Source organism: Phascolarctos cinereus, unplaced genomic scaffold, assembly GCF_003287225.1.
Source record: "Phascolarctos cinereus isolate Bilbo 61053 unplaced genomic scaffold, phaCin_HiC Scaffold_726;HRSCAF=1367, whole genome shotgun sequence".
Classification (NCBI taxonomy): Eukaryota; Metazoa; Chordata; class Mammalia; order Diprotodontia; family Phascolarctidae; genus Phascolarctos; species Phascolarctos cinereus.
The window spans coordinates 388403145-388417231 of NW_027556098.1; the positions used below are offsets into that span (position 1 = coordinate 388403145).

A 14087-nucleotide genomic window follows, 5' to 3' on the forward strand; every position below is an offset into this window, starting at 1 on the left:
CAAGAAGAAACTTTATTTGGGGGTGGTGAGAGAGCATAGGGAGTGTGCATCACGCTGGTTCCGGCCGCAGAAAGAGATCTGAACAGAGGAAACCAGACTAGTGTAGAACAAGGGACATTTTTTTAAATGTACTAGCATTTGTTATTAAGGTTCTATTGCAGTGATTAAAGGAGCCCATTGGGGGTACAGATAAGGAATATGTGCCCCAATAAACTCGATGGGGGGGTGAGAGAACTGGGATCTGGAGCCCTGGGGCAGGGTCCCAGGGTCCCAGGATTTTGAGCTGAAACGGACCTTAGAGGTCCAACCCCTTCTGTAAAACAGAAAGGGGTATTGAGGTTCAGAGAGAAGTAACTTGCCCAAGTAGCAGAGCTGGGCTTAGTTCTTACTCCAAATTCAGCTCTTTCCACCACTTGATACCGTTCTTGAAACTGCCGCAAGAGACTATATAGTTCAGTTGAGGAGGAAAGTCGGCAGCACGAAAGAGCTGGGTCAGACCTATGGAAGAACATGCCCAAGGTGAATTGCAGACGTGGCGAAATTCTACGGTTTTCTGGAGGGTTTTGAGGTTGTGCAAGCTAGTCCCAGGTCTGAAGGAGGCGGCTCCCCGACCTCTGTGGACCTCCAAGTTTCCCTCCCAGCCCTAAATCTATAAGTCCTCTGGCTAGACGACCTGGGATAAACACTGTGGGCAGATGGTTAGAACGAAGTGCCTCCAAGTAACCCCAGTCTCCTGCTCCACACTTGAGGTGGAGTATCTTTCTGGGTGCGTAACCTTTCGCCCCAGCTTGGGTAATGCCTCCCCAGGACTGGAAGAAGGTCTTAGGGAGGGAGAGAGAGGAGTTGGCCCCAGCTCTCGGTTAACAGCGTGCTCGAGTTACAGAGGCGAGTCCAAATGGGCATGCACATACTGCAAGTCCCAGCTTGCAAACGCAACGCCCCGGAGAGTGAGAGTGAGTGTGTGCGTGTACGTGTGAGTGTAGGTGCGCGCGCGCGCGGGTGCACAGGGGCGCGCGCCCCGAGATAGCGCGGGCCAAGCTGGTGGGGGGGAGGGGGAGGGGAGACCACAGTCAGCCACTCACAGAAACAGTAGTGAAATCTCCCGAACACTTTAACTGTCAATCAGACTTAATGGGGTATAAAAAAAAAAACCCTCCATCTGTGCTGCCGGGGAAGGAGGCAATGGAGAGACTGCCTACGAGGCAAGGCTGACAGGGGGTGCATCTTGTTCGCCCTCGGAACCCGAGGACTTCAAGTTGGGGGCGGAAAAAAGAGAGACAGCAATAAATGCTCCAGGAAGAGAGAGAGAGCGGGGCGAGGGAGGGAGGCTGAATCGAGCGGCAACTGCCCCTTTGCTAGGCTAGCCCCCGGGAGCCAGAGAGAGAGCGAGGGGGAGTGAGCAACGCACGTAGAGAAACTGACACCGGGACCCCCCCCACTTCTCCTGCAAAGTGCTGGCAGTCAGATCTCATTTAAGCAATTTCCTGCGCGTAAGAATAGCAATGATTCGGAAGGCGTTCGCCGGCTGAAATTGGCTGAAACCTCAGCCACTTCCCCCCCCCACCTTCCCTTTGGGGGGGGCTGGATTTTGCTTTTTGTTTGTTTGGGTTGTTTTTTTTTAAGTCCTGTACTTTGAGACTTGCGAGGCTGTGGCTGCGTGCGCGTTTGTGGTTGGTGCTCCCCCCCTTTCCTTCCTAAACTCCCCATATCTGTCAGCCAGTAAACATTACCTGAGAAATCCCCAACGGAAACGACAGCTGAGGCAAGAAGCTTCTTGCCTTCAACGTTTCCACCTCCCGCTCCCCTCCCCCCACCCCCCTCCTGCTGTCCCAACTTTCTGAAGTGCCTTTTCCCTACCTAAGCAGGAGTCATCTCTTTGCCCCCCACACCCGCTACTTTGCATTTTTAGAGGGGACCAGGTGATCTCTTTCTCACCCTCCCCACACACACACGTCGCCCCCACCCGACTTATTTACTATTTGCTTCTCTTTTTGGTTCTGGGTTGCGAGTGTGTAGTTTTGCACAGGGGGTATCTTCCCCCTCCCCCCCCATCAACGCCTCCCCCCTCCTCGGAGGATGGTTTGGAAATGGCTGGGCGCGCTGCTGGTGTTCCCGCTGCAGCTGATCTATTTGGTGGTGAAAGCGGCCGTGTGTCTGGTGCTGCCCGCCAAGCTACGGGACCTGTCCCGGGAGAGCGTCCTCATCACCGGCGGGGGAAGAGGCATCGGGCGCCACCTCGCTCGGGAGTTTGCTGAACGCGGAGCGAGAAAGGTGAGCGCGGGCCGGCGGGGCCGCCGAGACGGGTTAGGGGCTGGGCTGTGGAGGCGGGGGTGAGGATCGAGAGTACTGGAGAATTTTAGGGTAGAGGATGGGGAACTGAAGGGGGAGAGAGAGGATATCGCACCTGCTACTAGAGCTAGTCTCCCTCTCTGTCCTGTGTTTTGGGGGAGTAATCAGCTCTCCGCGCTCCCCCGAAAATAAGAATGCTGACCTAGTCAATTTCACCTTGTAAATTTCCCCTGGGATTGGAACTGTCTGGCAGGTCCTGAGCTGTCTGTTCACTTCTGTGGCCTTGAGTGAGTAGCTCCCCCACCTCGAAACCTCCTAGGATTCAATCCTCTCCCACATTCCCCCCCACACACCCAGGTATTCTTTCCCTGGTCCCTCTCCCCCACCCCACCCCCTTCTTTTTTCCCCTTTGCTGCAGCTGGGGTGATTATTGTAGGGCGTGTGCGTGGTTAAGCGTCTAAGAAGCTTCTCACAAGTTGGCACTTTTCAATTTTCCTTGGCGGCTCCATTCCAAGCCCCAACCTGAGAGCCAGGAGATGTGAAATCTCCGATGAAGGCGGGGGAGGCTGTGTGGCAACTGTGGGCGCCTTCTGCTCTGTTCTCCTGGATGGTCTGGGCACCCAGCCATGTCCAGGGAGGTCAGGGCAACTGGGAATCCAGCAATAGGGGTGGGGGGTGGGGGAGATTTCAGTCAGCCTTTGTTCTGTCTTTTAAAATATATATATACACACACACACACACACACACACACACACACACACACACACACAAAATTAGAATTCAGTTCTCCTGCCCAAATAAGTGGGGAGGTAACTATGTGGAAAGAAGGGCCAAGAAGTAGGAATCTTCATTCTCTGTCTCCCTGCTGTTGGTGGGATCCCTGTTGTTGGTGGGCTGTGCCCTCTTCCTGGGTTTGTTGGGGGTTTTTTGGGGGGGGGAGTGACTCACCCAGTGAGAAGAGCAGTCTGAAGAATCCTATTTGAACCATGTGAACTGGAGGAACAAAAACATGGATTTAGTTTGGAACTTAAAGTGTTGGGGGGGGCCAACAAAGTCAACTGACATGACATGGTGCTGCATACCTTGGGGATTAAGTAAATATGTACTGTATAAAACCAAACCTGCATGTAATTTCAGGTTGCTTTTGTTTTGTTAAACACTGCAGTGAGATTTACAATTCCTTAGAGGTTGCTTGGGACCAGGAACTGAACTTTGGAGCCCAAATGATCAGGGAAAGAGCAGATCATTTGTTCATTAACTCTTCACTGGCCTGCCCCATTGGTCACAGTGTCTGGCCCCTGGTGGGCTTTCCATGACTCCTGCTCTCCTTGCTTCCCGCCTCTGCTTGGGTGGTTTGGGCAGCTGCTTTGCCTTACCCTTGGATGTGGGATAAAGGGGGGGGGTGGAAAGAAGTGATGGCCTGGAGTGTTTTTAACCCCTGGTTGAACAACATTGAACATCCAGAAGCATAGGCTGTTCTCAGCAGCTTGATATCCTTGGAAAGATACCTTCATTTTAAAGATCCCCAAATGCTTTGCACACAGGAGTCCCTGGCCTGGGTAGAGCTAAGCGGAGGAGAGGCAGGCTTAGGGATGGAAGTGTGCAGCCTACCTACACTATAGATCCAGAGAATTGTCCATAGCTGTCATTTTCTTACTTGTCAGCATCCCTGGAGAGACTTTCTTCTGAATCATCCAGCTGGCACAAGGGCTGGATCTCTTTAACAATCTCCTGCCTAATTGGTTGCAGTGGGCACAGGGAGAACCCTTTGAGTCAGCCTGGAAAAACTCGACTGATGGTAAACCAATCCCATGTAACATTGAATTGAGGGGACCAGAAAGATAAGACAAGGAAGCTCGCTCAATCTCTGTGATTCTTTCAGCAACTCCCCACCCACCCCCCATTCCTGAGCCCCCACCAAGACTAGGATGGATCCCATCTCAGAGTCATTAAAAATGGACCTTGCACAGATCTTTTTGAGTTCAGGGGAGCTGTGGGAATCAGTAACAATAATAGCAACTAAAGCCACAATAATAATATAACAGCACCCCATATTTGTAAAGCACTTTTCATAAATTACTTCAACAGACTGCCTCTGGATCACATTGCCTTATTGGCTACTGTTGTTTAGTCCTATAAAAGAAGAAACAAGGGTCCTCTCCCATTACTTGTTAGAGAGAGCTGGGTCTAAACTAAGGCTAATTGTGGTGGCTTTCCTCCTACTCCCATAACAGAAAAATTTTGAAGAGTTACCAACTTTCCCCAAGTCAATCTCCAGGCCATTCCACTTCTGGCCGGTATCATAGGTTACCTCCTGACCACATCTCCCATTAGTATTTTAGGGCCCTGTGAGTTCAAGAGGAAGAAGTGTGCTCTAGGAGTTCAGAAGGACTGTGAGAATAGTTAACTGTGCAGGGTGGGGATGCCTATTTGAAAGAGAGGCATCTTCTCATTCAGGGCTGAAGCAAGTATGTGGTTTGGGATAATCTTACAAAAGAGCTCTTCTGCAGCCCCTAAGTAGCCCTGCAGTTTACTTTAGGTAGGAGGCGATGTTTAACCACAGATTACAAATGAGAATCCTCTTTTGATTGGGCACATTGAGATTTGGGGGGAGTAGATACTATGTCAGCAGAAGAGAGCCCACCTAGTCCAGATCCAGGAAGTAATAGGAATGATGCCAACTGTATGCATGAAGCAAAGTTGGGAGTGGCTGATGGTGGCTGACATCTGGGAGATGTCTCCTCCCCTCCCTTATCTAAGAACGGTAATGATTATGGTCATAATGTTATGAATGTATATAGGGCTTTAAGGCTTGCAAAGGGCTTATATCCATTATCTCATTAGAGGTTCCTTTTTAAAAGAACCCAATTGGCTATCAAGGCCATTTGGATGCCTCCTGCCAGTGGGATTGATGTGCCAGAAGCCACAGGGTCCTGATTCCAAAGGCTGTGGACAGGTGTTATTCCAAAATATGTATCTGAGTATTAAGAAAATGAGGAAAAGAGGGGGGGCAGCTAGGTGGTGCAGTGGATAGAGCACCGGCCCGGAAGTCAGGAGGACTTGAGTTCAAAATCCGGCCTCAGACCAAACACTTGACACCTACTTAGTTGAGCAAGTCAACCCCAATTGCCTAAAAAAAAAAAATGAGGAAATGAATTTAAATGTTTTTTAACCAGGAAGAGATTGCTTCTTTCCTGTCAAGTATAATGGAATGAGATCTCTCCCTCCTGAAATGGCTCGAGGGTCTTGCCTGTATCTCTCCTTATACTTCTTACACTCTCCCTTGTATTCGTTGCTTGTATGCTTGCCTCTCTCCTCGTTTGATTATAAACTCCTTGAGGGCAGAGTCTATGCTTCTCCTGCCTCCCTCCCCCATCTTGTTTTTTTCTTTTCAGTGCTTTTCCCAGAGTAAAAGTTAGCTGTTACATCAAACTGGATGACGAAGGCAGGGGTGAAGAGTGGTTAGGTCATCCAAATTAAATCTAGTTGGCTTTCCCTCCTTGGGACAAGCACTTAATAAGCACTCCCATTCTGGACCAAGGAATCGAGCTTTCCAAATGACCTTTCCATCCATCAGTGTTCTTTGGGGTTGACATGACCTTAGCACGAGTCACTCAGAAAAGAGGAAGATGTACTGTTTGTTTGGGAAATCCAGGAGACCGGATGGAAGTATTTGCCATAACCAGTCAAACCTTGGGGCCAGCATTGGGTAAGCAGTTTGAGCAATCCAAGGTGACAACATTTGATACTTGGTCATCATTTCAAACCCTGGGAGAAGGTAGGGGACACATTGAATTCTGGTCCCAATACTTTTGATCACTGGGGCTAGCTATCAATTAGTGGGCATACATCCAGGGTCAGAAATGCATTCCATGAGGGTGATATGATAACTGCGGTCGAGTCACGTTTGTGCAATTGATAACATTTTATTTATAGAGTGAGATGTTACAGTACTGTTTTCTGGTCATTCTCTACAGAACTGGCCCTTTAAAGAGATTTATCAATTCCATTCCCTCTTCATTCAACAAACATCTGTTAGGTTGATACAGGGTATAGGGCATGGCATTGAGGAAGCCTTGGTGCCTCTTTAAATTATTTTGAATTACTTTGTACATACTTTGTATTTATTTGTCTGAGCACAGTTCCCCAGCTGGATGAATGGTTGAATATAAACTCTTTGATGGGAAGGATGTATCACTTTTCTTAGTGTTCCTAGTACCCAGCACAGGGCCTTCCATGTGGATATTTGTTAAAGCCAATCAGGATAGAGAGGAAGAAAAGGATACAAAGATACACTATATTAAGATGGAGTCCTTGATGAAACACGTGCATGAATAAATAATAACAGACATAAATTTGAGAGTTACAAAACAAAGTTAAGGGTCTGTGTTTGCCATCTTCATTATCCTGTCATCTGGTCATCCACAGCAGTGAGTTTTCCTGGACACACTGAATTGCCATTGAGTGGATCAGCACAAAAACTTGACATCTCAGGTGTGAATTTTAGGATGAGATCATCTAATCCAACCGTAAAACTGAGACTGACAACTCAAATGACTTGCCCAAGGCCACAGCTAGTATCAGAGATGAGATTTGAATCCCGGTACTCTGAAACCAGAGTCAATGTGCCCTTTCCACTATACTGTGCCGGTGCTAGTGACCTACATTCCTTTATTGATCCTCAAATGGCCTGTCCTCCTCTCCATCCCCTGTCTAATTTGGGGGTGGTTGTACCACCATGAATAGTGTCTTTGGTCAACAACGGGGAAGTTTTTTATTTGTTGTGATGTCCTGGCAGGACATATAGATGTTGGAAATATAAAACTAGAACTCGAGAGTAAAATAAATTGGCAAGATACGTGCTGTAGAGGTGATGATGGAAGCCGTGGAAACAGATAAGCTCACCAAGGGAGAGACTGTCAAAACAGAAGGCTAGATGAGAGAACCTTGGGGTACATACATGTTGCAGGAACAGGAAGTGGAGCCAGCCAAGGAGTCAGAGAAGACGCACCCAGAAAGATTCAAATAAGTGAACTGTCACAGAAGGAAGCCACAGGGGACGAGAGGACCGGGGAGGAAGACTCGGCCCGTGTCATCTAGTCAGGTGGCCCGGAGAGGTCAAAAAGAATGAGGACAGGAAAAAAATTAGCATTGCTAAATACTGGATTTAGAGCTTTTTAGTGACTTTGGGGGCCTTGTTTGCCTTGATAAATATTGGATTTGCTTGCTAAATATTGCTAAAATAAAGAGGCCATTTGAGACTAGGGAAAGAGCTGTTTGAATAGAGGCATGGAGGGAGGGGTAGAAGACAGATTATAAGGGTCTGACTAGTCAGTGGTAGTGATGGAGCAGAGCAGATGTAGACTAGACTGCCTTTCTGGCAGTCAGGTAGTGAAAAAGGAGGTTAGAAATCTGTCAGTGTTCAAAATGAAAGAAATTACTTTGACAGGGGCAGTTTCTTTACGCTCCTGTATAAATAAGGAACAGAAGGGGCAGCTAGGTGGCGCAGTGGGTAAAGCACCAGCCCTGAAGTTAGGAGGACCTGAGTTCAAATCTGATCTTAGACCAAACACTTGACACTTATTAGCTGTGTGACCCTCGGCAAGTCACTTAACCCCTATTGCCTAAAAAAATAAGCAAATAAATAAATAAGGAACAGAGTCCAGTACTCAGGTCTGTAGCTTAGAACCTTTAACAGTGCCACATTTGAGCAAAGCTGATAAAAAATGGAGATTAGCTAAGTATTTTTGTTTTTGACAGAGGCACCAAGAGAGATTTTCCAGGAAAGCATGAATGTCCCTATGATATTCCATGCCCAAGTCTTGGTACATATGTCCTCTACCCCTGCCTCTTAGAATCCTTAACTTCCTGCAAAGCATAGCTCATTTGGATACCTCCTCTATGAAGCCTTTCCTGATCCTCCCTGTTGTTAGCAGTCTACACACACACACACACACACACACACACACACACACACACACACTTTTTTTTTTACTTGGTATGTATTTTAAATTTTTTGTTTGCTTCCAACAGAATAAAATCTCCTTGGGGGCAGAGATGACTTCATTTTTGCCCTTGTATCCCTGGCACCTACCCTAACACAGTGCCCTGCACACATCAGTTGCTTAAATAATGTTTGCTGAATGAGTGAAAGAATGTAACATCAAAATGTTAAGACTGGCCCCAGTTAATTTCTAAAAATTCTCTAATGATACATTATAAATCTGACCACCTAGAGTTACTTAAGACTAGTTTTGAATCTATTCCTATTGTCAATCTAAAATCTTCACTGAAGACTTGTATTTTACTTAAATTTGCTTATTGTGTAAAGAATTTCTTAAAAAATTATTTCTTTTGAAACTGTCCAACTTCCTTATCTGAGCTTCAGTTTGGTGACTAAGCTCATTCTAGCCAGGCCTTTTGTGTTTGGCTTTTATCTTTCTAGTCTTTATAGATATAACCCTCATTCAGAAGCCCTCCTATCCTGTGGGATCAATATCCTGTGGGATCAATTTAACTGTCCTTCCCTAAGTCTCCCCTACCATTTTTTTAGCTCATTATATCTTGAAGTGATTAACATAGAGTGATTAACTTAGAGAAACAGAATCCAAAATATATATGTATGTATATGTATATATGTATGTGTGTGTGTGTGTGTGTGTGTGTGTGTGTGTGTATGTATCAGTGACTAGTCTATGTGGGAACTCCCCCTACCCATCTGTAATTTTGTATTTAAAGTATTACCCAAGGCTTAGAAAGATTGGGTGACTTGCCCAAGGTGCCAAGCTAATAAGTATAAGTGATTAGATTTGATGCCAAATCTTCCTGAGGCCAAGTCCAAGACTCAAGCCACCATGTTCCACTCTGAATTTTAGCTACATGAACACAGATGGGGGCTATCCAACAAAGGGGTGCTGTTGCCACTCTTGATTCAGAATCTTGTAGCCTTTTTCAGCTACAAAGGGTAAGGGACCTTGGACATCATATCATATAACCCAGTAAAGTCTGGAAAGTGTGGTAGACTCAGAGACTCTATTGAAATAGGGTTTACCAAAATGCCAGCTGACATGGACTGGAAAGTGTAGCAAAACACTTTCATTGAAGTTGTGAAGTGCTGTCACCAGGATTCTTCAAGCAGAGGCTGAACGATGACCATGATAGAGGGAGAGGTGCTCCTGATGTTATTATCCCCATGTTATAAATGAGGAACCTGAGGCTCAGACAGATTACGTAATCTAGTCCCAGTCACAAAGCAAGTTAAGCATCAGCATGAAATTTGAACACAACTCCCAGGACTGTGTCAATTACCCCATGTTGCCTCAGGCAGATATAAGCATTTGTTAGGGGATTCTTTTCAGTTCAGAAACAGATTGGACTAAAACTCCAAAGTCCTTCATAACTCTGAGATCCTCTCATTCCTAAAGATCTATAGTGGATATAGGCAAACAGGCACCAACGTATCCGGTGCAGCCTAGTGGATGGAATACTGGATCTAAAGTTGAAAAATCTAGGTTTAAGTGCCAGCTCTGAGAGTTCCCTTGCTGAATAACCTTGGGTAAGTCCTTCCTAAGCCTCAATTCCCCTCTCTGTAAAATGGGAATCAGAGTACTAACTCTAATGCCTATTGAATTGAATTGACTTAAGCTGGCAAGTAGTTGATGACTGTGACTTTCCCAATTCCCAGGACCAGGCAGGAACAAGGAGAGGAGTCTGAGAGACTTGGTATATCTCTATGTTTTTAAAAAAAAATAAAACAAAACAACTTTTTCCTCCCCCAGCCTGACATCACTGGCTTGTACTTGCATCTAGACAATTATGTCACCCCTTTTTGTCTGTGTTATTCAAGGGGAAGACGTGTGCGTGCGTGTGTGTGTGTGTGTGTGTGTGTGTGTGTGTGTGTGTGTGTATATCACATCTCCACTTCTCTGCTCTGCTTCAGCTCTAACCAGTGAATTCAGGGCCAGAGAAGGAAGAGGGGCCCAGAAAATATGAATACAAGAGTATGACAAGGACCAGGAGGGACAGGGGAGCAAGGATGGTCCGCCAATGGTGTGAAAATCCATCCCCAGTAAAATGAAGTAACCTCAAGTCACTGGGACTGGCTATTTTTACTTCTTCCCTGGCAGAGATACAAAGCAGACTTCCACCCCTGGGTCCTGGGACTTCCATTTTGTAGAACCTCAGCTCTGGAAGGGACCTCAGAGAGCCCTTTTGTCTTGATGACGTAGCTAATGAGAAACCCCTTTCCACCATCCCCAGCGAGTGTTTGCCTTCAGGTGAAACGCTCCTGTGGTGAGGGGCTCACCCCTCCTGAGACAGCCAGGTCACTGCCTTGAGACATCAGTGGTTCCATGATCTCAGGGATAGGGCTCACAATGCAACCTCTACCTACCCATCATATGTGACTTTTGTCCATGTCCATGAGGCCTCCACAGAGGCCTTCCTCTGTGTTTGGCATAGGTGCCCATGGAGAGCACATAGGCTGTCCCACACATATTCCTTGTATCACTGTGTGTTGAGGCAGCCCTCTTTTCTGCATAGACATCTTTCTAATGGCTCCCCTCCCACTCAGTAGCATACCCTCCCCATATATCAGCTCTGGAGACACTTGCCAGAATTACTGGATATTAAAAACAGCATGGGAGGGAGGATGAGGCTTTGGAGTTGGAGTCAAGAAGACCTGTGTTCAAAACCTACCTTGGACACATTCCAACTGTGCCTCCTTGGGCAATTCACTGAAGTTCTCTGAGCCTCAGTTCCTCATTTGTGAAATGAGGGGACTCTGTGTCCTCTAAAGTCCTGTCTGGCTCCAAATCTATGATCCTCTGGCCTTGAAAACCTGATCATCTGACTGCCCCATTTTATAGAAGGGGACACTGAGACTCAGCAAGGATACGCAATTTTCCCATAGTAACCCAGCTAATTAAATCTTCTGGCTCCCAATCCTGCTGTCTTTCCAGAGTGCAGTGTCCCAGCAGCAGACAGTCCCCAGATGGATTCTGTAGGCCAAAAGCACATGGAACACAAAGCACATAGAATGAACTGGCAGAGACTAACAACTATTGGTCTGAGTCCCAGGAGACTTCTCCTTGCCCAACATCCCCAGAAAAGCTATTTGCAACTCTAGAAGCCCAGAGCCCAGAATGGCTGCTAGTCTAAAGCGTATTGGCCAGTGTACTTTGGGACTCCCTGAAGGAAGAAAAATTCCATCCATTTCCCAGAGCCCCATGGGGGAATTTTAGCTCTTGACCCTTTTCTAGAAACCAGTAGGAGGGGATTGTTTTCAGAACAGCACGCTTTATGAGGCTTGCCATTTCCATCTCCCACTCTAGCCCCAGAACACAATGGAAATGAATGGGCATAGGGGGGCCCTTTCTTCTGTAGGAACTAGCCCTGAAGAGGAGCTTCTTGAGGGAGAGAGCTTGAGAAGCTGAGGGATAGTTATGTCCTGGGAAGAAACTGGGCTTCAGTTTCTAGCAGGAGCTAATCAGTCTCCTACTTATACCAATGACTAGGCAGCCCATTAGCTCACTTGGCCAGATGGAGCCAGCCACAGTTTCATCAGAGCTGAAAAAGATCTTAAGAGATCATCAGGTCCAAACTTTGAATTTAGCCTGTGAGGAAACCGAGCATCGGAAAGGGGAAGAGACTTGTCCAAGGTCACACCAGTAGTAAGTGACAGTCAGGATTCAAACGCAGTTCCTCTGACTCCAAATCCACTCTCTTTCCATTATTCTATGGACAGATTCAAACCCCATAAGAACCAATTAACCAATTACTACAGAATCCTAGAATTTCTGAGTTGGAAGGAGCTTCAGTAGAAGTTCCTTCTAATCTAATTCATATCTGAAAAATGAATATGCTCTCTGATATGTCTGATGAATAGTCATCTGGAGTCTGTGTGAAGATCTCCAGGTATGGAGAATTCACTTGGCTGGGAACCTGTTTTACTTCTTGTCAACATTGTTCAAAAGTTTTTCCTGACATCAAATTGCAGTCGGCCACCTCTTTGCATCTTCTACCCAATAGCTCCACATTCTGCCATTTGGAATCAAACAATATCTAATACCTCTTCCAAGACATGGCCCCGTTCAGGTACTTGATGATAGCTTTCACAAGCCCTGTGAAGTTGTTCTTCTTCCACCTGAACGTCCCTAGTTCCTTCCACTCATGATCCTATGGCCTGGACTCATGATAGTGGTTCCTTTGCCCAGATGCTGTCCAAGTCAGGTCAGTCAGCAAGCATCTATTAAGCACCTACTATGTGCTAGGCACTGTACTAATAAGTTCTGGTGATACAGAGAACCCCACTTCTCAGGAAAAGTCCCTGCGTTTAAGGCATTCAGAGCCTGATGGGGTAGACAACACCCAAACAACCAAGTATAAACAAGATGTATGCAATATACTTTGGAGATAAAACTCAGAGAGAAGGCACTAAGACTGTGGAGGACTGGGAAAGGCTTCATGCATAAGGTGTGATTTGAAGAAAGTCAGGGAAGCCTAGAGGTGGAGACGAGGAAGGAGAGCATTCCAGGCCTGAGAGACATTCCCTGTTGGGAGATGGAACAGCAAGGAGGCCGGTGACCCTGGATCACAGAATACACAGAAGGAGACAAAGATACACAAAGCCTGGAAAGGTAGGAAGAGGCCAGGTTGTGAAGGACATGAAAAGCCAAACAGAGGATTTTATATTCAGTCCTGGAGGCAACAGGTAGCCAGTGGAGAGATGGATGACCTCACCAGACTTGCACTTTAAGACGATCAGCTTTGTAGGTGAATGTGGAGGAGGCCAGATTGCTTATCAATGGCTTTGCTAGACTCACCTCAGTATTGCCGGTACTAGGCAGGCTTCTTACAAATGTTTCCCCTTTGGTCATAAGATAATGTGGATAGATTCAGTACAATAGCAGAAAAGGACCTTAAATACCTCTCTGATCAGTAGTGGATCCACAGACTCCTCGTTTTTAAAAAGGTGGCAGATGTTCAGCACAAGGAGTCAGGCCATAAGGACCATGGGGATATTCTCCCAGATCTTCTTTCCTTGAAGGTACCACAGTGTGAAGATACATTAAAAGGGTGTGAAAATCTTTCAGGGACAGAATCCTAGATTTGGAGCTGGAAGGGACCATAGAGGTCATCCAATTCCAACCACCTGTGTTTTACAAGTGAGGAGACTGAGGCCCAGGACAAGAAGGGACTTGCTGGGCCTGACACAGCTGCTCAGTGGCTGAGGCAAGATTCAAACTCAGTCCTTCCTGACTCCAAGGCCAGTGCTCTATCCACTACACCACGCTGCTTCTCAAGGCCGGAAAGGGACCACCTCTTGTTTGAAGCTGGGTAAAAGGAGGAAGAGTGTGTGGAGAGATGTCAAAGAGTTTTGACATGAAGAGAATGGAAGAAGAGAGAGCTCACCTTGCAGAATGGCCACAGTTTTCATCCTATTATTGACACAGATCAAGCAGGCTATTTAAACTTATTGAGACTGAATTTTAACAAAAGGGTAAACCAAGGCAGATCTCTGAGCAAGATGACATTACTGTCATTTATTGATTGACAACCTTATTCTCATCTGGAACACAGTTAGCTTGGGATCACAGCTCTGGAGCTAAAGGGGCCTGAGAGATCATCTAGACCAACCCTTTCATTTTATATCTGAGGAAACTGAGGCCCAGAGAGGTGAAGGGCCTTAGGATCACAGGATCATAGATGCTGATCCTGGAGATCATTCAGCCCAATCCCCTTATTTTACAGATGAGGAAACTGGGACCCAGGGCATAGAAGTGACTGCCTTGGGAAAC

The 14087-nt window shown here is 46.6% G+C and overlaps 1 protein-coding gene across 2 annotated transcripts in view; it reads left to right on the top strand.

Annotated features, from left to right (window-relative positions):
* The first annotated feature begins 1146 nt into the window (after positions 1 to 1146).
* DHRS3 (dehydrogenase/reductase 3) overlaps positions 1147 to 14087 on the top strand; it is a 52093-nt gene continuing 39152 nt past the window's right edge. Inside the window, exon 1 of one of the 2 annotated variants that reach the window (XM_020973551.2) lies at positions 1147 to 2271. In XM_020973551.2, coding sequence (XP_020829210.1) covers positions 2077 to 2271 — 195 coding nt within the window. In that variant the 5' untranslated portion in view covers positions 1147 to 2076. Of the gene's footprint in view, positions 2272 to 2434; positions 2577 to 14087 lie in introns of those variants that run through there. The other variant, XM_020973560.2, reaches the window with a different exon arrangement.